General features: G+C 43.6%; 1 protein-coding gene across 7 annotated transcripts in view; it reads left to right on the top strand.

Moving 5' to 3' along the window:
- The window catches only part of ARHGEF7 (Rho guanine nucleotide exchange factor 7), a 367,648-nt gene that overhangs the window by 210,860 nt on the left and 131,292 nt on the right, over nt 1–25,496 (top strand). For all 7 annotated transcript variants that reach the window (XM_029604696.1, XM_029604689.1, XM_029604690.1 and 4 more), the window contains one exon: nt 23,333–23,455. In XM_029604696.1, coding sequence (XP_029460556.1) covers nt 23,333–23,455 — 123 coding nt within the window. The remainder of the gene's footprint in view (nt 1–23,332; nt 23,456–25,496) is intronic.

The following is a 25,496-nucleotide window of genomic DNA, read 5'->3' as shown; positions in this document are numbered from 1 at the left end:
TGAGGAGATGAATTTACCAAATTTTCTTCTGAAGACTCTGGTGACCTCCTCTCGGAACCTTCGCCACCAGAGGAAAGGTGTGTCTCCCCTGGAGGACCTCTCCTATGCAGGGTTTGTGAAGGCCATGGCCAAAGCCATTCCCTTCCAACTCCTAACTGAGGAGGATACACGACATAAGATGCTGGAAGCTCGCCAGTTTGTCGATGTACCTAAGGAGATAGTGGCTGTTTCTATTCATGACATCTTCAAGGATCTTCTCCTTAGGATGTGGTAACGCAAAACTTCTTCAGTGAAGAGGAAGGCGGATGCCTGATGCAACAGGCCTTAGGTTTTGAGAAACGTCATCTCCCCTACCAGTCTATTGTAGTAGAGGCCGCTCTCAAAAAGGCCAAATGTTACCGCACCCAGTCTCCCACCTGATCTAAGATTACAACATAATTTAAAGAGGTTTAAAAAAGACCTGAAAACGTGGTGTTTCCACCAAGCATAAGACCCTAATTCCCAAGAGGACAGCTGAGAGTCATGTCAAGTACTAATCATTGATTATCTTAATTTTAATGTTTTAATATTTGTTGTTTTTAGGTTTTTTTGAGTATTAATACATCCATATTTTTATATTTTTTAGTGTTAACTGTAGTTTTATGAATATCAAATTGAGTTTATATTGTTTATTGTATTTCTTCTTTTTTCTTATGTGAACTGTAGAGATAGAAACTTGCTTTCTGTGCCACGGTATATAAAAACTGCATAAATAAATAAATATCCTCTAGCCACCTAGACTTGCACGTCCCGGGCTGGTTCTTGAGGTCGACCCCCATCAGCAGCGAACTTCCAGGGCCCAGCAAGCCCCGGCTATGGGGTTTTGATAGGAGGCAAGGGAGCATAAGTCAGTGCATCATACCCCTGGCACGCAATACCCCAGTGGAGGGCAGGCTTCTTGGCTTTGCCCACCACTGGCCACTCATCATGATGGACCAGTGGGTCCTCACCATTGTTCGCCAGGGTTCTGAACTTCAGAGAAGTCCTGACAGACTTTCCCCGGGTCCATCATGGGGTTTGTCTACTCTGCAGGATATACATCTAACTGAACTCTCCACTCTTCAAGCGGCGGGAGCGGTAGAACCCGTTCCCTGTTGTCAGCAAGGGTGGGGGTTTTACTCGAGGTATTTCCTGATACCAAAGAGAACTGGGGGCTTATGCCCCATTCTTGATCTCAGTGCCTTGAACAAATTGCTCCACAAGGAAAAGTTGAAGATGGTCTCTCTGGGCATTCTGATACCACTCCTCAGGAGAGGAGACTGGCTCTGTTTCCTCGATCTCAAAGATGCCTATGCTCACATTGCCATCCTCCCGAGGCACAGGAAGTACCTTTGCTTTGTGGTGGGGCAAGCTCACTATCAGTACAGAGTACTGCCACTTGGCTTGGCGTCAGCTCCTCGAGTCTTCACCAAGTGTCTGGCAATGGTTGCAGTGCACTTCAGACATTGGGGGGGGGGGGGGGAGGGGGGCATGTGTTCCCCTACCTAGACTGGTTGGTCAAAAGCAACTCTTGCGAAAGAGTGCTGAGTGCTTTGACCCTTACCATGCAGGTGCTGTACTTTCTGGAATTTGTCATCAACTACTCGGTCCAACCTCTGCTTGTCCACCCATCTGGACTTCATAGGAGCCAGGCTTGACATGACTCAGGCAAGGGTGTTTTTGCTCCACGATTGGGCCCTCATCCTGTCTTTGCTGGCGGCCTTGGCGGACAGCAGTCAGATTGTTTTCTACGTCGATTGCTGGGACACATGGCAGCTTCTGTCCATGTCACCTTTGAGCTGCCTCTGCATGCACAGAGCGCAGTGGACTTTGCAGTCACAGTGGTAGCAGGCATCCCAGGACCTCAGAGCTCATGTTTCCATCACACAGCCCCTGAGGATTTCTTTGCCCTGGTGGGCGAATCTCTCCAATCTGGAACAGGGAGTTCCTTTCCAACCAATGTTATCTCAAGTAGTCCTTACCACTGATGCCTCTCCCCATGGCTGGGGGGCACATGTGGACAACCTCCACACGAGCACTGGACAGCTCAAGAAGCTTGGTACAAGATAAACTTTCTGGAGCTGTGGGCGATCCATTCACTTGCCCAGTGCCGAGATTTCTCAATTACCTGTGGCACCTTTTCAAGACTGGACTCAAAAACCACCTTGGTCAGGGTCCATTTGAGTGTGGTCAGTGCTTACCATAGTGGAGTAGCTGGGCCACCCATTTCGGTTTAACCCATAATAGGTCGCTTTATGCGGGGCCTGATTCAGCTAAAGCCCCCTCTGTGGCCCCCTATTGTCTCCTGGGATCTCAACATGGTCTTGGTGTGGCTCATGCATCCTCCTTTTGAGCTTATGCACTCCTGTGAACTAAAATTTCTCACCTGGAAAGTTATTTTCCTGGTGGCGGTTACTTCTGCTCATAGGGTAAGCGAGCTTCAGGCCTTGGTTATGTACCTGGGGTGGGGGTGGGGTAGTCTTTGGTTGGGGAATGCATTGTCAAGGCCCCTTTTTTTTTTATACAGAAAACTTGATCAGCAATAGAGGCCAGGTAGCTAATCTGGCTGGTAACCAGAGCAGTTTGGTTGGCATTGCTTCATTTGGTGCTGCTGCTTCAAAATCAAGCAGTCTAGTTTTTGTGGGAAAATGCCATGGTAGTGGACTTTGGGATTTATCAGATTGATGCCAGGAATTCTCGGGTGTCTGCATGATGTGTAACCTGTGAGGAGAAATACTTAAGAATTCCTAAGATAGAGAAGCTTCAAATGGACTCTCAGCTGCATTGTTCTGGACCCCAGGGATTTGGAACTGTCAGAAGGGAACTTTCATCACATTGTGGTGCAATGAGGGAAGCCTGTGGACCTAATGGCTTCCCTAGGAATGCAAATGTAAAAAGATTCTACAGCACAAGAAGAGAAAGTAAGTAATCCAGGCTGGATGCCTTAGTTTAGTGTTAGCTGGAGCGGCAACTACTTTGTATTTCCTTTGTGGTCTCTGATAGACATTCTTCTGCAGAAGGTTTCTAAGCTTCGAGGGTTGGTTGTTTCTGATTGATCAAGGCGGCTTTGGTATGCAGTTCTGTTCTGGCTGTTTGAGAGTTCCCTCTCTTTACCTTGGAGCTCAGGTCTCCTCCTGAGGCAGGGTCTGGTGTTTCGCAGACATCTGGTTGAATTCTGTTTTGCGGCCTGGCCCTTGAGAGGTCTTGTTTAAGCAAGAAAGGGTATTTCAAGAGATGGTGAGAACCTTGTTACCTTCTCAGGAAAGTTCTACATCCCTGGTATATATCAAGATTTGGCAGATTTTTGAAGATTGGTACACTGCTAATGTTTTTTCCTAGAAGGAATTTAATACCTTTCAGTTGGCCGTTGTTTGCAAAGAGTTTGGATAAAGATCTAGTTCTCAATTTCTTGAAAGTGTGATCAGCAGCAATTGTATGTTTCAGAGATTTTGTTCAGAGTACGCCTTTAGCCTCTCATTCAGAGTTTTCTCATTTCTTGTGAAGAGTGAAATACGTAGAATTTTCGTATTCCCTGTGAAGAGCGAAACATGTAGACTTGCCAGTAAAAGACCTGGTCTTATCTTAGAATTTGAATGTGATGATATCCTTTCTGGTGGGTAGTTCTTTTGAGCCCTTTAAAGAAGTTGTTTTTTTTTTTTATTGAGTTGCTAGTGGCAATGTACTCAGACAAATTTCTGAGCTATAAGCTCGTTCATGCAGGGAGTTTATGGTCTTTCAAAGGAGCTGGTTAAGATTTGTACAAATTCGGCATTCCTTCCAAAGGTGATTTACTTTTTCACCTTAGTTGGGTAATGTGTCTTCCTTCTATAAAGAGTTGTGTAGGGAAGTGTATTTGCTGCTCCATTCCTTGGATGTGCAAAGTGTTCTGTTGTTGAATTAGTCATGAACAGTTTTAGGGGATCGGATCATCTCTTTTCCCTTCATGGAGGGTCATATAAGAGAGATGTGGCTATGAAAGCTTCATGATGTGCTGATTTAAAGACGTCATAAATGTGACCTACTTAGAAAACTACCACTCGCAAATAAGGTGCAAGTGGTTTTTTTGGGTCAAGCTTTGATTGGTTTCACCACTGAAGTTACAAAGCAGCAACTTGGTCTTTCTTGCATTCTTTTGCAATACTTTTATCATCTCAACGCTTGAACAAGGGAGGAACCATCCTTTGGTTTGGAGGTTTTAAGAACAGGTTTGGCAGTGTCTCACCCACTCAAAGTATAGTTTGGGTACATCCCAAACATTTGGACTGGTCTGGCTGGATGAAGAAGGCAAAATTAGTTCTTTACACTGTTGTAAGCTAGTGATTCTCACATGAAATACATGATAATTTCATTTCCTTGAGTGCAGCCAGACCAGCCTAGACCATCCCTTGTCTTCCAAAACATGTGGTATTCTATGGTTATTTCTTTTCAGAAAGTGTATATATAATTTAAATCAAACCTTCAGTAGATAAGGTAAAAGTATATTAATCTATCTGGGTTCTCTTAATTGTGCTGTTTTATTGGTATGTTCATTTGTGATTCTCCCTTGGAAATCACCTGGTTGGGGGGCAAGGGGGGAGTTTGCATTTAGTATGTTATCCTTAGTTTGTTACAGGATATGGGCAGGCTGAGGGCAGTACAGGAGCCTATGTAAGATTACATCAGCAAGACTATTAATCTTTGTCTCCATCTGCTGGTTGGTGGACATAACCCATGTGTTTGGACTGGTCTGGCTGAGCTCAAGAAAAGGAAATATCAGGTGAGAACTAATTTCTCCATACTGGTTTTTTTTTTTTTAAATATCAAATATTCAGCATAACTCTCTGCTTCAACGGCAGGGGAAATGAAGAAAAGTAGATCTATATACAGACAACAACCAACAAGGTCTGAATTATTTAGTCTGGGTAAACAAATAAGCATGGGTATAGCTTGCTTATTGAGGCGGTTACTACCCCTAACTAATCAAGCTAGATATTTCACTTAGAGGCAGTTCCAACACTGCTCTCTACATTAATGGTGGGGGTGGAAGGGAAATAGAATCAAAAGGTTACTAAGAGCCAAGAGTAACAGATAAGAATGAGAAAAAAAAAAAAGTGCAAAACTTGCTGGGCAGACTGGATGGGCCGTTTGGTCGTCTTCTGCCGTCATTTCTATGTTTCCTAAATGCACTTTTACAATTACATACATTCTATATACAAGATATAAGAAAATATAATGCATCATTATATGTGAGATCAGGGTAAGACTTACAGAGGAAGGAGAATAGGTTGAGGCTTGAGACAAGGGTTTCAATAAGAGGGCAACCCGAAAGACTGGGAGCTCAAAACATAAGGTATAGTGAGAGAGAGACAATTCTGCTGTCAACTGTACTGGGCTGTGTTGTACTGCAGAGCCTACTTGATCTCTGGCTTTATCTTCCTTTCCTCTCAACTCAAGATCCTCTTGGTTTATTCCGTACTTGCTTGACTTTTTAGTGTTGTTCTATCTTCACCTTCTGTGAAGAAATATTAAGTTATTCCTGAGCCTACTACCCTATGAGTCTCATTCTATGATCTTCTATGTTACAACTTCCTTTCTACTGACAAATGGTTCCTTGCGTGTTTATAGCATTAAAGTACTTTATTGTTTTATGCCATTCCATGTTACTCATCTCCTCTAGATTTAGATAATTGACTCTCATTTTATAAGACGGGTAGTGCAGAGGCTGCACTATTTTGGTAGCCCTTCTATGGACTGCCTCCACTCTATGCATATCTTTTTGGAGGTATGACCTCCAAAATCAGCCACAGTGCTTCAGCTGAGGTTTCATCAGAAATTTGTACAGAGGTATTAGCACATCTTTTTTTTTTTTTTTTTTCTCTATTGGTAATAACGCTTCCTATTTATTCTATCATTTCTCTGACTATGGCCATTGCCTAGTCACAGTGTTGTGCAACCTTGAGATCATCAGATATTATGCTGAGACCTCTTTCCTGTTTGATGTACATCAGTGCCTCACCCTTTGTCATATACTTCTCTCACGGATTTCTGTACCCTTTTGTGCATTAAATTTTAGTTCCTACACTTTTTACTACTCCTCAAGCTTCCTCAGTTCACTTCTCTTTTTTCTACTTTTATCTGGAGTTTCCGCCCGATTGAGCTCTTAATATTTGTCAGTTTAGAAGCTCCTGCAGAGAGAAGCCACTCTTGAGAATGATGTTTTGATACTGTTTTATTTGTAGATAGAAAATGCTTTTATTAATGCCCTAACTTCCATGTAATGAAGCAAGGAACTTAAATCAAGGCTACAAACATAGCTGGGGCAAAGTTTAAATCCATGCCGGGTGAATGAACCTAGTAATCCTTCTTTCATGCAGTGCTGGATTTATGAAGGGGGTATCCCTCAGAAATAATTGTAGAGTGTGTGGAGGGGGGGGGCGGGGGGAGGTGGGTTTATTTTCTCACCGCCCCCCCACAAAGGGGGGTGAACTCAGGAATCTGCCAGAAACCCCTCATCCCCCAGGCCCAGATACTCCCCTCTCCTGGTGTCCTCCCCTCACCTCAGATACTACTAGCCCCACAACAGCTATGTGCAGAAATGTCAGCCGTCTCATGATATCAGGCCCTGTCCTCCTCTTCTGCATTGGTAGGCACTGCTGGGCCTGTCGGTGAACAAAGGCTCCCGGACTCCATGCTGAATTTTCTTCAATGAACCGCTGGTGTTGCAGGACTCGGGGGTCGCGCAGCAGAACCGGATAGCCGCATAGTTATGGTGATGCTTTAGTGTCTGAGACAGTTGCCTGTACCAAAATCTCGGCCTGCTTTCTCGGACAAAATGAAGTGTGAGACAAGCCTTCCATTTACAAAATGAAATAAGATTTCATGTAACTTCTGTACATAATAGTTCAAGAGCTCACGGGTTTTCTAATGGGATCCCACCCTCTCTTGGCTTCTAAGCCTATCCAATGTCAGGAACACCTTTTTGGCATTCCAGCATATCTTCTGAATGCCCTGCTGACCAATCCAGATCCTCAGGGGCTGGTCTTGCATTTCATCTGAGCCATTTTGTGGCTTAGCGCACAGTACACCAGCCTTGAATTGAGCAGTCCTGGTTCACTGCCAGTCGAGGAACGTTTTACCCCTTCTGTTGGATCATTTATGAAAGCATTAAACAGAACTGGACCCAGGATAACCCTTCTTTCTTTGATTATAAATGATATTTACCACTACCCTCTGTGAAATATAATAAAAGTAAAATAATGCTGCTGCTGGAAGATTGTTGGAAAGGCGAGGGCTCTTAGGAGAATGTCTTACTGCTTACTTCAACGGTACAGCGGAAAACTGCACCTCACTTCATACATAGCTCGTGAGGAACGTGACTGCTCTTTTACTAATATTTGGAATCTGTTGCCCACAGTTACATGCAGGCTAGATTTGATGGCGGGAATAGTTATAGACCCACTTCTTGTTTACTTAGTAGAACAATATTAGAGCAATATGTAATAAATATTTTGCACACTTTATGGGGTTTATTTATTAAAGATTTTGTCCCATTTTGTGTCTGTGGGGAAAAATGCTTAGTAAATAGGACCCCGTATTTGCTGTATTTTATGAAAAAGTCAGAACATACAGTGTTGACTTCAGCTTAATTCTTACTTGTGCTTTGAAACCTTTACAGAGAACAAGTTTAGTACACAGGCAGGTGATAGGGTTTCACACACTTCTCTAACATTTGGTTTCCCCGAAAATGCAGAAGCTGCGGAATGACTTAAAATGTTTCTCTTATGATCAAATCCACCTGTCAAACTAAATTATTATTTTTGTGCATAATTGGTCTGCAGTTTCAAACTCCTATCTGCTCAGTTAAACGGGTGGTAATCATCACTTTTTTATGTACTTGCTAACTGCACAGAAAAGAGAGAATGGAAAACCTTGGGAAATTTTGTTTTTTACATCTCTGGCATCCGTGAACCAGCAACATTATATAGTTTTACCATTCTATTGTCCAATAACAACAGCTGGAGAAAAAGTATTCAGAGTATTGCATCCCATCCTCCTTGCACAGTGAATTTATATCCTGGAGTGTTTAGGTTTAGCAATTATGAGATGTAAAATTGTAGAATGGTCACACGTGGACAGTGTGAAGGTCTCATTTTTACCTAAGGACTTTTATCAACAGATTGGCACTTTTAAGGGAACATCCTCTGATGTTTGAGAGCACAGTTGCTGGTTTAAAAGTTTCTCCCAGCTCCCCTCCCTCAGATATAGTTTGCAGTTTACCATAGCATTGCTTGAAATGTGCTATGACATTCTCTTCCTCCCATTTTAGAGGTTGGCCTTTCACGTCTCAGCATGTGAAAGCATTTGTCGTGATATTATCTTGGAAGCAGCTGCACATGTATTCTTGAGGTCCTTTGGTTAGCACGTGCTCAGGGATCTTGTTGAGATATAAAGCACCAAGTCTAGTTAAATATGTTCCTGCTGTTGACGTATTAGTTTTAGATTTGGTGTGTGGATAATTTTTGCAATCTTTCTGTCCTGTTTCTAGGGTCATTTTGCTGTGATGGTAGTGACGTGCATATTTATGATATAGCACCTGTCCTTTTAAAGAATCTTTGCAGCTCTTAACACTGCACAATCATAACTACTATTACCCACATATAGTAAAATGCTTCATAGGTAGGTGATGATGCATACAAAATGCAAGTGGGAGAACCCTGATTTGAACTCCTCTCTCGATGGTAGATCTCTTCTGTTTTTCTATAAAGAAGACTTCATATGTTCTTTTTAAGCCTAATTAAATAAAATATTTGTCTATACCGCATTGAAGACACCCTAAGGCTAGCTTGGGAAGGACAAGAAAACAGCCTGTGGTGTAGAAAGGCTAAACCCTTCTTTGATCTTGTTTTTTTTCTCATGAGCACAAAAGGTCATGGCAAAAGACAAATTGTAAAAGTAATTGAAGCCAATATGAACAAATAAAAAAAAAAAAATAAACGAAAAGAATTAATACAAAAATATACTCTTATTCAGCTTGCCTTTCAGTTTCGCCTTTGAATTTTGCTCTTACAATTTCATCAGTGAACTGAAAATGAAGACCGCCATCTGCTGGTAAACAAGACTAGTTTCAAAGCAAAAGTTCATTTGAAGTGTACAGCCATTTTATTCCTTATGGCACATGTTTTCAGAAAATATTCAACACTGGAAATTTAACAATTATTAGAGAAATTAAGTAAAAGAAAAAGTATGTGAGTAGAGATGGATTTTTAGGTCATTGATCAAAATCTAAAATCGATATTCAGGTTTTTTTTTTTTTATTGTGGTTCTGTGTGTATATGTACAAATGGCAATTTGTATTCTCTAAGAGGAGACTGGTTAATCCAGAAGTTAATCTGTTTCTCTCTGACAATATTGTTACAGTAAGCATACTTTTACCCATATAAAACAGAGAGCAAAGTTAGGTCAAGGAGGGGAAAAAATACCCTCATTTGGTTCCTTGTAAAGGCAATGCCTAACTGACAGTTCCCTGTCAGAGTTCAAGTTCTGTGTAAACCGATACGATGTGCAAACGGTTGTCGGTATATAAAAAAATGCAAATAAATACATTTTCAAAGGGAAAATGAGCTCGCAGTAGCAACATTATCCTCTTCCTGACTAACGAAATATAAAATCTAGTAAATCCTTGAGAAATTTGATTGCTTTAAAAAAATGTTTGCTGATGTCTGCTTTATGCAGTTTCACTTTCCTTACTTTCTACTTGTGTTCCAAATGCAATAAAATTTGACAAGGTCTACCTAGAATTGAGCTGCAAAGCTCCAGAGAGGTCTTCGTGCATTGTGGCAGTAATCTTCATTCCCTCAGGGGCAAGAGAAGGGTGTCTTAGGCTACAGGACTCTGCAGCAGGCGTATACTAGAGAGAGATCATATCGGGCAAATCTGATCGATTGTTTTTCATTGAGCGACTAGAGAATTGGTCTGGGGTGGGCATTGGATGTGGTCTACTTGGTTTTCAGTAAAACCTTTAATATTGTCATTTCTCTACTTTGCCTTTTATTAATTTTAGCTATTATTACTTTTGTTAAATTATGTATTTTCCCTCTAACTGATTGTAAACCTTGTGAAGGCCTTGCTGATGTGACGGTATAGAAAAAAAAATATAAACTATAAACTGTCCCACATAAGTAGTTGATTTAAAACAGCCACAGTACCTGAAGACTAGAGGATGGTGAATGGGATGCCAAGTTTTAGGAAGGGCTCCATTGGTGCTGGGCAAAAAGGTAGAAGCTATTCTTCCAAAAAAAATAAAAAGGTTACTGACCACATAGATAGGCATGGTTTAATGGGGGAGAGAATATGGTTTTTGCAAAGTGAAGTCTTGCCTTACCAATTTATTAGATTTTTTTAAAAGTGTAATTAAATGTGCAAATAAAGATGAGTCTGTTGATAAAGGTGTGTGTGGGTGTGGATTTTCAGAAGACATTTGTCAAGGCTCCTCATGAGACCCTCAGAACATTGGGAGGTCATGGAATTGGAGGCAGTTGTACATTGGTAACTGGATAAAAGACAGGAAACAGAGGGTAGGACTAAATGGTCAGTTTTCCAGATGGAGAGAGGTCATTAGTGGAGTGCCTCAAGAGTTCTGTATTGGGACATGCTATTTGGCATATTCATAAATGATCTGGAAAAAGGAACAGTGAGTGAGGTGACCAGTTTTGTAGATCACACTCAATTGTTTTCAGTCATTAAAACAGCAGCATGGATGGCTGCCTTGTGTGAACTCCTCCAGTAAGAGCTCTTTTGATTTTTTTGTTTTCTTTTTACCTCCGAGCAATAATGCTCAAACACAAGGGCAAATGCATATCCTAGGTAAGCCCCGCTGCTGTCTGCTCTCCTGGAGATCCAGTTTTACAAGCATGTTTTGATCCAGAGGGGTCAGCATCTTTTCGAGGAGGTTCCTCCGGAGCTGGAGGCATCATTGAGCTTCAGCACCCAAACTTGCCCATCGCCACCGATAGCTTAGCATGCAGTTGTTATTCCTGCGAAAGATTCTGCCCCAGTGTGGTGTACAGAGGGAGCTGGAGCCGAACGGAATGTTGTGGCATCTTGGTGGCCACAGGGAGTCAAGGTCTTAGAGCACCAACTGTCCACACTATCTGAGGGAAGTAGCCACTTTTAGCTCCTAGGAGATTGTGATCTGTATACTACTCAGGTTCGTCTAGACATTTCCTCCATTCAGTGAATTCCAATGTCCACATTCGTCGTTTCCCCTGCCATGTGTTCATTATCAAGAAATTCATCTGGCTGACAAGAAAGAGCGTCACTCTGGAGGATATTTGTGAAGTAGTTACTAGATTGAGGGCATTTTAATCTACTCTTGTTCTTATCACAAAGCTGGAAAAATAGGAAAGAAGGCTTGGAGATATCGAGGGATAAGTAACTAAGATGGGCCCACAATTATCTTGCTTGCAAGGGGCTTCCCCGGCACACATTAAGGATTCACGAACACTGCTAGAGTTAAAAACCCGTGTGTCCTCAATTTTCCCAGGACCAGGTTTTTAGCCCCTCAACTTTTTAAAAGGGAAGAATTAAAAATTTGCAGTGAAGACACACAATCAGGATATCAAAGATAATATTGTCTTCCATCTGGGGTGCAGAGTGAAAACGTGGAGGAAGGAGCACTGGGCACTGTCCTCACCATAGATGGTCTAGATGTGTCTGTATTTTTAGAGTCATCTAGAGATGTTTCTTTGAGATCAGAGATGGATAAAAATATAGTTCTTTGACTTCATTTGAAGCATAAAGAGGTTTCCTTTTGTGGTCAAAAAATGATTTTTTCCTGACATGGCAAGTGCCAAACCACTGAGGCGGAAAACGTTTCTTGGGAAGAAACCTCAAGTGTTAGTGATTTAAGCAGCTTTTTTCCTGACGTTCCCATGCAACTGCTTGGTGAGCTTTCAAGGGAATAAATATCATATTTTTGGATCCTACTCAATTGGAGAATTTTTATAGAGATAAAAATATTTGATGTGCGTTGCTTCTTGGTGCTTGTAATGGGGTTTTTAAGTTCTGATATTGTAAATTCATGGTTAGTTAGAATGTAATATTCTATCTCCAGGTATGTTTTCTTTTCTTATTTTTGTCCCCTCTCTTAATAATAGACTGGAAACAACTATATCAGGTTTTTGTTTTTTTTAAATTTTTATTTAAACAACCAATACAGAGGTGAGACATTTACCATTGAATAGGGCAGAAGTTTGCATAGGATTTTTTTTTTGTTTTTGTTCCTATGTGAAAGAGTTTTATTTATTGCATTTCGTAGTGAGATGTTTTTTCTTATGATTTACTTTTTAATTTGCTGTAAATCTTAAAAATTGTAAATAAAAAAAAAAGCATCGGATTATATGGAACTGCAGAAGGACTTTGGGACTGAGACTGGAGTTCTAAATAGATTTAATTTAATGTGCTATTTAGATGCAAAATGATGCACATAGGGAAAAATAATCCCAACCACACACGAAGCTGGGTTCCGAATCAGGAGTTACCATCCAGGGAAAAGACCTCAGAGTCATTGTGGTCAATACCTTGAAATCTTCAGCTCAGTGTATAGCGGGGGTTAAAAAGGCAAATAGATTGTTAGGAATTATTTGGAAAGGAATAGAGAATAAAACTGAGACTTCATAATGCCTTCATATTGATACATGATGCGATCAAACCTTGAGTATTGTGTGTGCGATTCTGGAAGCCCCATCTGCAAAAAGACATAGCAGACATAGAAAAGGTACAGGGAAGGGTGACAAAAATGATAAAGGGGATGAGAAAGTTCCCTTATGGAGAGAGGGGCTAAAAGGATTAGGGCTCTTTAGTTTGGAAAAGAGATGACTGAAGGGGGATATGAGTGAAATGTATAAAATCATGAGTAAGGTGGAATAGATAAATAGGGAACGGTTGCAGAAATCCACTGCTTATTTTTGGGATAAGCAGCTTGGAATCTATCTACTCCTTGGGGGTCCTGCCAGATATTTGCGACCTGGATTGACCACTGTTGGAAACAGGATACTGAGCTTCATGGACCTTTGGTCTGACCCAGTATGGCAAGCCTTATGTTCTTATTTACCCTTTCAAACAACACTCCTTGAAAGTAGCAGATTTAAAACAAATTGTAGGAAGCATTTTTCCACTCAGTGTACAATCAAGCTATGGAATCTGTTTCCAAAGGACATGGTCAAGACAGCTAACATAGTGAGATCCAAAAGAGAGTTGGATGACTGAGGGATAGAAGACTGAGCATAGTGGTAAATGGTGTTCACTCTGAAGAACGACAAGCAGAATGCCCCAAGGATTGGTCCTGTTCAGCATCTTTGTGAGCGATATTACAAAGGGATTAGGAGGAAAAATTTGTCTTTGTGGATGACGCTGAGATCTGCACCATAGTGCAGACCATGACAGATTTTCTTTGAATCTATGAGCCAGCCCAGAAATTTAGGAGCCAGATTAATTTTCCAGCCTTCAGAGTTATGTTTTTTAATAACCACATTTTCTAATTATTGATACCACAAAACCTTATCCTAACCTTGTCTCACTGTTTCTTGTGCACTATGACAAAATAATCTCTACTTACTCATTCTTTCTCCCTCATCCACAAAGGACTAGTTCCAGTTCTTTCCCTTTTCCCAGCCTGACCCCAATATGCATGCATGTGCACATACTTGCCCACTTTCTTCCTTTTCTTCTCCCTCCCAGCCCGATCCTAGCACTCATGTTTACGTTTTCTCGCGCTCATTCGTCTCACTTTTTCCTCTTTCCAAAAGATGATCCCAGTACTCTCCCTGTCCCATCCTCAGCCCATCCCTAAGAAATACACATATTTTCTCTCTCTTGCTCTCCTCTTTCCCCCAGCTTGACCCTAACAATCATTTTCACTTTCTCACACTCACTCTCTCTAAGAAATGATCTCAGGACACTCACATATACTTTCTCTCCTTTCCATTCCGAATACCCAAGGGACAATCCCTGTTTTCCTAGTGTGTAGCAGATGGACTCAGGACCAATGGGTATAGTGTACTCCTGATAGCAGTTGGAGACGGAGTCAGATTTCAATCTGACATCAGCACTACATATACCCGTGCAGGAAGCTCTGCTCTTCAGTATTTCTCAGTCTCCTTAGCAGTTTGGGAGATTACACACGCTTGCACAGCGTTAGAAAATCCAAACCAAAGAAGAAAATTCCAAAATACAGAAGAAATAATCTTACCTCTACAGAGGAGCCCCGCTCTCCTGCGGTGATACCTAAGGGTCCCTCCCCCATTCGAGAATTCCTGAGGTGATTTTCGAGATCCCTCAGAGGTAAGCTTCGGTCCGGTAGCCGGCTCCTGGCGTGGACTTAGCCCCAGGAATGGGAGTGACTGAGAGGCAGCGGGTGCAATAATGAGCACGGCGGTGAAGGGTAATCTCCCTCTTCCCCCGCAGCCGGAGACCGCCTGGCACGAGACCGGGAAGCGCCGAGACAAGGTAAGGTAGAAAACTTTTCTTAAAGTCTTTGGTCTCCGAGGCTTGGGTAGCCGCACAGATCGTCCTTCCGGTGTCTGTTCAATCGGGTTGAGCAGCCCCCGTCCGGGCTAGACCCCGATCCGGCACTGAAGGCACAGGGCAGTAGCCACTTTGTGTTGCGCAGCTCTCAGGTAGCAGGTTGGGCAGAGGGCTTGACCCTTGGCTTTCTTGGCCAGTGGTGCCATGATGGAGGGGGGAGGCCGCCAATCTTGCCCGCAAAATTGCCGGCGCCGTTTCGCCCCCTTGATCGCCATATTGTTCGCACAACTGAGCCGTGCGCACAGCGGCGAGTTGGGCGCACAAACTACTTGTGCACACAGCAGCGTGCACATATCTGTGCCGTACGCACAGCTAGGCCCATGCGCACAGCAGCGCGCACATCTACCAACCTCCATGCACATCTTTTGAATCCTGCGCGCACAGCATCGGCGCACACGGAGCACACAACTAAGCCTCCCGGTGCGCGCATATATGCGCACAGACTAGTTTTGAATGACTCCACGCGCACAAATCATGGCACTGCCGGCCAAGAAAGCCAAGGGACAAGCCCTCTGCCCAGCCTGCCACCTGAGAGCTGCGCAACACGAAGTGGCTACTGCCCTGTGCCTACAGTGTGAGGCAGCTCTGGGGGAACTGGGACAAGGCCCTCCTCTGCCAGTAGAGGAACCTGGCTCCACCAACGATAGTGCCCCGGACTTCTCTATCCCTGGCTCAGCCCCTGCTCAGTCGGGCCCGTCAGGGAACGACGCTGGGTTCAATATAGACCCAAGGTATGATTATAGATTCCAAATTATCCATGACAAACAACATATCTGAAACAGTTAAAAAAAATCCTTCTTCAAATTATTTATGCTTAAAAAACTGAAACCCCTACTAACAGCCGACTTTCGCTCAATAACACAAGCATTAATATTAACTAAACTCGATTACTGCAACTCTCCATACCTGGGCTTACCTCTGTCAACAATACATCCACTACAGCTTGTTCAGAATGCAACTGCCAGAACCATCTTTAACTTACCAAGATTGGAACATATAACACCAATATTACAACAATTACATTGGCTTCCGATTACCCAACGTATTACCTATAAACTATTAACCATTATTCATAATTTGCTCTATAATACAAACACAGTTTGGTTTTGCTCACTGTTACGTATCTATAAACCTCCACGACAATTTCGCTCGATGGACAAATGCATTTTAGAAATTCCCCCAGTCAAATCAGCAAACTTGGCCTTAACCCGAAAGCGTGCATTCTCTGTAGCAGGCCCAACCCAGTGGAACGCCTTACCCGATCATATAAGATTGACAGCTAATCATTATGATTTCAAGAAAAAACTGAAAACTTACCTGTTTAATAAAGCCTTCAATAATCAGTAATCTAATTTTGTTAAATATATACCAGACTTGATGTACTTTATGTATTTAATTTATTGTTTGTCCTAATTTTATGAGTGTAATGTTGTAAACCGCCTAGACGGGCAGATACCTGCCTTAATCGTGTGGTATATAAGAATTTTAAATAAAGAACCTTTTCCCTGGGTGGAATTCTACAGCCACAAACTCCACCAGAGGACAAAATTCCAGGCCCCTCTTGGCCTCCCCGAGACGTGCCTCCTCAGGACAAAAGCCTCCCCTTAGGGGACACGGACTCCTCAGAGGAAGAGCCAGATTCCCTAGAGGAAGGGGAAATCCCTCTGGGAACGGAACCATACCAAACCATGATGCATTTCTTCTCCAAAGACAAGCTCTCAGACCTCGTATCTCTGAGCCTGAAGACGCTGGCCATTCCAGGCACAAGCACTGCAGCGGAGCCACAGACGAACCCTGTTTTGGTCGGGCTCCGTCAGGCCTCACGCCGTTTCCCAATGCTGCAGGTCGTACAACAACTGATTGACCTGGAATGGAATGCTCCAGAGGCCAACTTCAAAGGAGGGCGGGTCCTAGAAGCCCTATACACCTTGGAACCCTCAGACAAAGAACTCCTGATGTTCCCCAAAGTGGACGCCATGGTCTGCGCTGTCACAAAGTGCACTACCATTCCAGTCGAAGGAGGAGCGGCACTCAAGGGATGCCCAAGACAGACGTCTGGAATCCATCCTTAGTCATTCGACATTTCAGCTATGTCATTGCAGATTGCTGCCTGCTGTGCCGTGGTGACATGTGCCTGTTTGTCACTTGCCAGGAACGCTACCACACCCGTCGAAACACTAGAATCAGCAATATCCTTCCTCAAGGATGTGACCTCCGACCTGGTGCGCACCTCAGCCAGGGGACTCTCATCCATTGTGGCAGCCAGAAGGCAACTCTGGCTCCGAAGCTGGTCAGCCGACGCGACTTCTAAGACAAAACTCACGAGAATGCCCTTTATAGGAGCCCTCCTGTTCGGAAGCTAACTGGTGAAGTTAGCCGACAAATGGGGCGAATCCTCGGTACCTTGGTTACCAGAGGACAAGAACAAAAGAAGCCAACGCCCCTCTCCCCGAACATCTAAGGGCAGAGGATCACAGCATTTTAGACCATACAAAAATACATAACAAGCACCTCGCCCCGCAGGCAGGGGCCAGTCCTTTCAGAACAAACAGAACAAGAGGGGAGCCGGCCCAGGCCCCAGCCACACCCCACAATGAGAATCAACAGACCCATCCACAGGAAGAAGCCATAGGGGGCAGGCTTGCCCTATTCTACCAAAGATGGGTCGAGATAAGGTCGGACAACTGGGGCCTAACCATCATTCGAGAGGGATACTATCTGGACTCCCACCCTCCCTCCAGACAAATTTGTGAAATCACCGTGCCACTCCCTCTCCAAGAGGACAGCGGTGGGAACCACACTGACAAAATTACTTGCTGTAAAGGCAATAACACCGTGCTCACGCACCAACAAAATACTGGACACTATTCCACCTATTTTATCATCCCCAAGAAAGAGGGCACGTTCCAGCCCATCTTGGACCTCAAGTCCGTCAATCGCTACCTGAGGTTACCATACTTGGGCATGGAAACCCTACGCTAGGTCATAAGGACGGTACAGCCGGGAGAATTTCTGACCTCCCTGGATCTGTCAGAAGCCTATCTCCACATCCCAGTCCATCACGATCATCAGCGCTTCCTACGCTGCACAATCCTGGATCTTCACTACCAGTTCCGGGCGCTACCCTTCAGGCTAGCTACAGCCCCTCGGACATTCACCAAAATCATGGTGGTAGTAGCGGCGACACGGAGGAAAGAAGGAATCCTCGTACATCCGTATGTGGACGATTGGCTGATCAGGGCAAAATCTCCAGAAGAAAGTCATCAGGCGACCACCTGAGTCAAGAAACTACTATAGAATCTCGGGTGGGTCATCAACACAACCAAGAGCTGCCTGCAGCCCTCCCAATCACTAGATTTCCTGGGAGTTCGGTTTGACACCAAACAAGACAAGGTCGTTCTTCCCCCTACAAGGAGAAGTAAACTGGACTAGTTGCGAAAACTGCTGAGTTGTTCTCGCCCCAAGGTGTGGGATTACCTCCAAGTCCTCGGCCTCATGACATCAACCCTGGACATTGACCGCTACAGCATTCCCTACTGTCACAATGGAACCTGATGTCCCAGGACTATGCCGTTCGCCTCCAGCTACCGGCGGAGGCGCGGACCCAGCTCCAATGGTGGTTATAAGAAGACCATCTGAGCAAGGGAGTAAGGCTATCCCCACCAACCTGGGTCTTGCTCACCACGGATGCAAGCCTACAAGGTTGGGGAGCCCACTGCCAGGAACTGATGGCCCAGGGGCAATGAAACAAGGAAGGGGGTCGGGTTGGAACATCAACCCACCAGAAGCAGCACGGGCAGTCAAACTAGCCTGCCTACGATTCAGTCACAGACTCCAGGGCGAATCTGTCAGTCATATCAGACACCGCCACAACAGTTGCCTATATCAATCACCAGGGAGGAACCAGAAGCCAACAGGTTTTCCTGGAAGACCCCCCAATGGCTTGGGCGGAAGTAAACCTACAAGGGATCTCAGCCGCCCACAGCGTGGGAGAAGACAACTTCACTGCGGATTACCTCAGCAGAGAGAGTCTAGACCCAGGGGAATGGATGCTGTCGACCACAGCCTTCCAGTTGATAATAGTAAACAGCCTGGGAACACCAGCCATGGATCTTCTGGCAACCCGGTCCAATGCCCAAGTTCTTCAGCCGCAGATGATAACCACAATCCCAGGGGATCAACGCCCTCGTCCAGACCTGGCCACAAAAAGACCGGCTGTACACCTTTTCCTCCATGGCCACTACTGGGTGGGACCATTCGCAAGATAGAACACCACAGGGGGCTAGTATTTCTAGTGGCCCCGGACTGGCCAAGAAGGCCGTGGTATGCAGATATGCGAAGACTTCTGGTGGGGAACCCCCTGTGTCTATCTCCACACAGGGACCTGCTCCAGCAAGGACCAATCCTCCACAAAGACCCAACTCGAGTCTCTTACAGTCTGGCCATTGAGAGGACTCGCCTGAAGAAGAGTGGATGATTGAGGGCAGTGATTGACACCTTGCTCCGAGCGCGCAAGTTTTCCACATCTGTAGCTTACATACGAACATGGAGAATATTCGAAGCCTGGTGTGAAGACCGCGACATCCTTTTGCGGACAGTCAAAATTCCCATGATCCTGGAATTCCTGCAGGATGACTTGAGGAAGGGTTTGTCTCTCAACTCCATCAAGGTTCAACTGGCCGCGCTGGCCTGCTTCAGAGCCAAAGTGGACGGCATCAGTCTATCTTCCCATCCAGATGTCTCCTGCTTCCTGAGAGGGGTCAAGCAAATCTGACCACCACTAAAATGGCCAGTACCCCTATGGAATCTCAATCTAGTACTCGACTTCCTAGCGGGAGCTTCTTTCAGACCTACACGCGGTCTGTCCCTACGGCTCCTGACCTTGAAGATTGCATTCCTAGGGGCAATATGTTCAGCCCATCGAATCTCCGAACTTCAAGCACTATTCTGTCTGGAACCGTTCCTCAGATTCACACCGGGACCCATACAGCTATTCACTGTCCCCTCTTTCCTTCCAAAGGTGGTTTCTCATTTCCATCTAAACCAAATCCTCTCGCTGCCATCTCCAGACGAGCAGAAGGACTCTGAAGACTCACGCCTTCTACGCCATCTTAATGGCGGCAGACTCCTAATCTGATACCTGGAAAGATCGCATGAAAGACGGACCACCTGTAGAAGTAATCAAGGCGGCCTACGTAGAGGCAGGCAAGCCTTCACCTCTACAAGTCAAGGCCCATTCCACAAGGGCCCAGGCAGTTTCCTGGGCAGAAACCATGATGCTGTCACCTGCCAAGATCTGGCGGGCGGCGACGTGGTCCTACATTCACACTTTCTCGAGGTTCTACTGCCTGGATGTTCAGGCCAGGGAGGGGACAGCATTCGCAAGGGCAGTACTAAGTGGGCCACGGGCAGTCTCCCACCCGGTTCGGGAATAGCTTTTGTACATCCCATTGGTTCTGAGTCCATCTGCTACATGCTAGGAAATGGAGAAATTTCGTTTTCCTTAGTGTAGACAGATGGACTCAGTATTCCGTCCACGGCTGCCCCAAAATCCAGAAACCTCGGGTGACAATCCCCGAAAGCAAGACAAGCACGGGTAAGCCAGACTTTACCCCTAGTTAAGACACCCATAATTGCAGGGTGTTGGAGTTTCTCGGTTGAGTGCACTGGCGATCTCCAGCTAGAAATCACGTCAACCAGTTCAAGTTAATCAAGTTACTCAAGTTGATCGAGTTAACCAAGTTAATCAAGTTATTCAAACACACATATAGCCACAATTGCTTTTCGAGGAGAATACTGAATAGCAGAGCTTCCTGCATGGGTATATGTAGTGCTGACATCAGATTGAAATCTGACTCTGTCTCCAACTTCTATCAGGAGCACACTATACCCATTGGTCCTGAGTCCATCTGTCTACACTAAGGGAAACAAAATTATCAGGTAAGTAATTTCTCCAGTTCTTCTCCCTTTATCCCCTTCCCTGCGTGACCCTAACACTCACACTTTCTCTCTTACGTTCAGCTCATTATGTCTTCCCTCCCAAGGGATGATCCTAGCCCACACATACCCCTCTTCCCCTCCACCGTCTCTGAGGCTTTGTTCTTGGACTGATTCTGCTACTGCTGCCACACAGGTAGATGCTGCTACCATTATCGCTTATTCCTTCTATCGGCCCAAGCAGGCAATGGCTACCTCCTCCTGACTGCTCTGGCTGATGTATTCTCTTCCTCATCTCCTCGATGAGTGGGCCGATTCTGCCGCCTCTTTCTGCACATTGGCTCATGCGACCAAACCAACTGGAATGCAAATGCCTGGAGACTTCAATAATGTGTTGGTATTTTGTTCTCAGGCTTTGTGTCACAAATTAAGCCCTGGGTACCATGATATTTCTTGGTGCCATAGTGATCTGACACCCAGGATTGGTTGAGCCCTGATGTAATGGGTATTCCTAATGGAGGAGACAGAATGAAATGTGATTTAAGAATGTTCGAAGAGGATCAACTGCTTGGCAGCTAAGTTTCAATACAAAAAATATGAACTTTGGTCATTGTCCACAGAGCAAGAATACGAGCTTGTGATGATTATATCTGATTTCACATCAGGGGATAAGGTGCAAAAAGGGGAGATGGAGCCAGAGGGATGCAAGGGTGCATAGAAAGAGGTATAACTAGCAGAAAAGAGGCTATTATGCCACTATGTAAGTTGTTAGTGAGACATTTATCTGGCATATTGATTTCAGTTCTGGAGGCTTTACTTCTAGAAGGATATAAACAAAGTGGAAGCAGTCCTGAGAAGGACTAACAAAATGGTATGGAGTCTGCATCAAAAGCCCTTTGAGATGAGACTTTGAAATCCAAACATGTATATCCTACAGGAGAGCAGAGACTGTTGAGATATGATAGAGGCATTCAAATATCTGAAAGGTATTGATAATGCACAAGAAGCAAACTTGTTGCAAAGGAAAGAAAGTTCTAAAACAAGGGGACGTTATATGAGGCTCCAAGGTATAAGACTAAGGAGCAATAACAGTAAATATTTTTTTTTGCAAAAGGGTAGTGGATGTGGGGAATGGTGGGTGGTGGAGGCTAAAACAGTAACGGAGTTTACAAGAGCATAGGGATAAGCATAGAGGATCCTTGGTTGTTGAAAGTGAAGAGAGAGGAGAAAAGCTTGACCTAGTGGCACATGTTTATAGCACCATACTAGAAGTTTTAGTGAAAAACAGGTAATCATATGGCTAAGTTTGACAGGCTGCAGTGGTAGAATTGACTAGCAGTTAAGTAGGTCTGGAAGACTATATGTGCTGTAATAAACTGGAAGTCCTAGCAGCAGTACAGGTGCTCATGTAGCTGGGTCGCTCTGGAATGCTATGCATGCCACCTAGGAGTTTTACTCTTAAAAGTAAGTATTTAGTCAGGTTGTGATGATAAACTCAAGCTAGTAGCTGCATCTCCCTAGCAGACTGCAAGTACTTTTCATGGTTTGACATGAGAAAGGTGAGGTGTAGGAGGGATCTAAGGGAATCTTTTATGCTCATGTACCTGACATGGTAGGATACTGAGGAGGAAGACAAAAAAGACTCTTGAATGAGGAGAGATCTTGCAGGTGGTCACACTCTGTGGCTAGTAGCTGGGATGTATTCTTGGCAGTATGGGCAGACTGGATGGGCCAATTGGTCTTTTTTTTTTGTGTTATCTACTATGTTGCTATGGTGACTGGTCAAAAGCAGCCTTAGAGCCATTTAATCTTCTGCTGCTAGTGTATATTCAAACACATGCAGCCACTGTATGGGAAGGGCAGCTTTAAACTGTTGAGTTTCCATACAACCTGCTGGGACCTTTCTGTGGGAGACATGCACTTAGATATGATTACGGCTGAGGGAGCCACTATTGAAGCAACCTCTGAAATGTGCATTAGGCCGTTGTTCAAATGGGGTCTTTATTTTCCTCTTATGTTTTTGGATGTTAGAAAGCAGTAAATTGCTCGCTCTTGTTATTGTTTATGGAATGATACGGATTTGAAATCTTCATGCCATTCCTGCTAATTTCTCTTTCATGAGACCGATATGCTTATTTATTTATGTACAAACATGTATAAACCACCATAATTACCAGGACTCTGTTCATGCTTGCACTCTGATTATAATGTATCTGCATGCTGCTTGCAAAATGAAGCTTTCATAATACCAAAGGCACTTTCCATCTGTTTGATGTCATTTATTTGTTATATGTGCTGTGTAGGGTGACCATATGAAAGTAGGGAGAAAGGTTTATAAATGTGCTCCATAGAAAATGAGTAATCATGTCAAGAATATTAAACATAATACTTCAGCCTGTTGGATCAGTGGCAAATGCTAAGCAGAGGACCTGGGTCCAATTCTGACCAAGACTGGGGATGCTGTGGAGGTCTATGATCGCAAGGTTTTGGAAGGAACCCTGGTACATGCCCATTGATTGAGGACAGTTGGTGCAGTTCCTGGGCTAAGTGAGTTGGAAGGAGATATAAAATAGGTGCAAATTCTGAGGTAATTGTGAATGAAGGTTCTCATTGCACCATAGCCCGATAGAGGCTATGTCTGAATGAGCATGAAGCCCAAATGAGGGAGGAAACTGACTGGCCCAAAAGATATACATACTGAGAATTCTGGGCTTTTAAAAATGTATATGGTGGCTTTCACACAATAAAAACTGTTGCCTATCATGTTCTTTTGTAGTGTTTGAGTTCACAGTTATCCTTTTCTGTTTTTCTTTAGGTTGCCTGAAGCTCAACAGAGAGTTGGAGGCTGTTTTCTAAATCTGATGCCACAAATGAAAAGTTTGTACCTTGCATATTGTGCCAATCATCCTTCGGCAGTAAATGTTCTCACACAGCATAGGTATGCATTTCATCTTCTTGTCAACTGAAGTTGTTCAGGGAAGAAAGTAGTCATCTTGTTTAACTGGTAATAAGCAAACACATAAAACCTGTCAATCTGGACAGACTAGATGAGTCATTTGGCTTTTCTCTGTTGTTATTTACTGTTACATGCTTTTACCAAGTGAGCAAGGAGCAAATAAGTGCTGTGGGTTGTCTTGAGGAAATCTAGGGGGTATTATAAATCTATATGGTGAAAACTTTGGGTTACCATCATAAGGGGAAGAAACAGAGGTGGACATGATAGAAGCTCTCCAAAGGATAGCATACAAAAGCAAGGTGCTATTTATGGATGACCTAAATCTACCAGATGTAGATAGGAGCGTGTCAGATCGAGAAATAGGGAATTGTGGAATTGTTGCAAGAGCAATTAGTTGAGGATGATATGGAGAGGTGACACTGAACTTGGTACTAATATGTGGAGATAGTGTTGCCGAAGTTATGATAGTAGACAGTGCTGTGGTCCAGTGATCACCATACTGTGTGGTTCAATGTAAACATTAAAAGCCAACTTATATTCAAGCAAGCGTTCTAGATTTTAGAAGGGTTGACTTCCAGAAAAGGAATGATTTATGTTAAGAGAGTCTTTTCAGGAGTAAGTGATTTAAGATGCAGAGGAATTATGGACAATAATAAAAAGGAACATTGAAATGGCTACACATTGTGTCAGGCATGCTAACAAAGGGGAGGAGAAGAAGAGACTAATATGGTTCCCCAATGAAGCAGTAGAAAAACTCAGAGCTAAAAGAATAGCATATAAGAAATACAGATAGACACAGATGGAGGAGAACAGGAAAAACAAAGGGAAACAGAAAGGGCAATTGCATAGGCAAAGGTTCAAATAAAGGCTTATATTGCCCAATCAAAGGCAGTGGATAAAACTTTCTTTAGCTATATAAGTGTAAAGTGGAAGACCAAAAAGGAAGTTGTAAAAATTCATGAAGAGGATGGGTTTAGTGAAGAAAGCAGATAACTGAAATGAATACTTTTTAGCATAGTATTCATACTAGAAGACAAAGGTTGATGGACCAGAGGCAAAGATATAAGAGACTATGGAGTGAACAGATTTCCATTTTACTGAGGAGGTGGTATTCAGGATACAGGCACAGTTGAAAGTAAATGAGACTATAGGCTCTGATAGGATACTGAAGGAACTAATAGAGATGCTGACGGCACCTCTCACAGCTCTGTTCCGCTCATTGCTCGAAATAGGGAGAGGTTCCAAGAAACTGGAGAAAAACAGATGTGAAGCTGTATGGCATGGCAAGGAAGAAGCAGAAAATTACATACCTGTTAGTTTAAAATCAGTGCTGGGCAAGGTTATGGCAACAGTACTGAAGAATAGAATAGCTCAATGCCTTAAAACCAGTTGGTTACTGGATCATAGGCAACACGGGGAAAGTCTTTCCAAACAGGCTTGATTGATTTCTTTGAAGTGATAAAAGTAATACATCAGGTAGGCCAGTGTCTGGATTTCAGGTTAGTCAGCCTGGGAGTTGGAAGAACAATTATAAACTGAGTAAAGTTGTTTGAGCAACAGGACTCAGAGTGTGCGGGTCAGTGAGGTTCATACTGGTGAAGGAAAGGTGATCCAGTGGGGTGCCCCACAGTCATCTTTTATGTGTTTATAAGTGACATTAAAGAGGGGTTAGAAGGGAAAGTGTGCCTGTTTGCAGAAGATATGAAAGTTTGCAACAAAGTAGACCAACCAGAAAAGTAAATAAGATGAAAAAGGATGTCCAAAAAATTGAAAAATGGACTTTAAAAAAATTGGAAAAAAGATATGACAACTAAACTTAAATCCTAAGATATGCAAAATCATATATTTGAGATAGATATCCAAGGACCAAATAATTTTTTGAAGAACTGGCAAACATCAAACAAGAAAGAGACCTTGGAGTCGTCATCTCTGATAACCTCAATGCAACCAATTAATGTGACACAGCATTTGGGGAAGTTAATAGTTTATTTGAATGCAGAAAGAAACGTATCCCTAGCAGAAA

Source organism: Rhinatrema bivittatum, chromosome 5, assembly GCF_901001135.1.
Source record: "Rhinatrema bivittatum chromosome 5, aRhiBiv1.1, whole genome shotgun sequence".
NCBI classification, from domain to species: domain Eukaryota; kingdom Metazoa; phylum Chordata; class Amphibia; order Gymnophiona; family Rhinatrematidae; genus Rhinatrema; species Rhinatrema bivittatum.
Note: the sequence above shows the minus strand (reverse complement) of the source record. Positions and strands in the feature narration are given on the sequence as shown.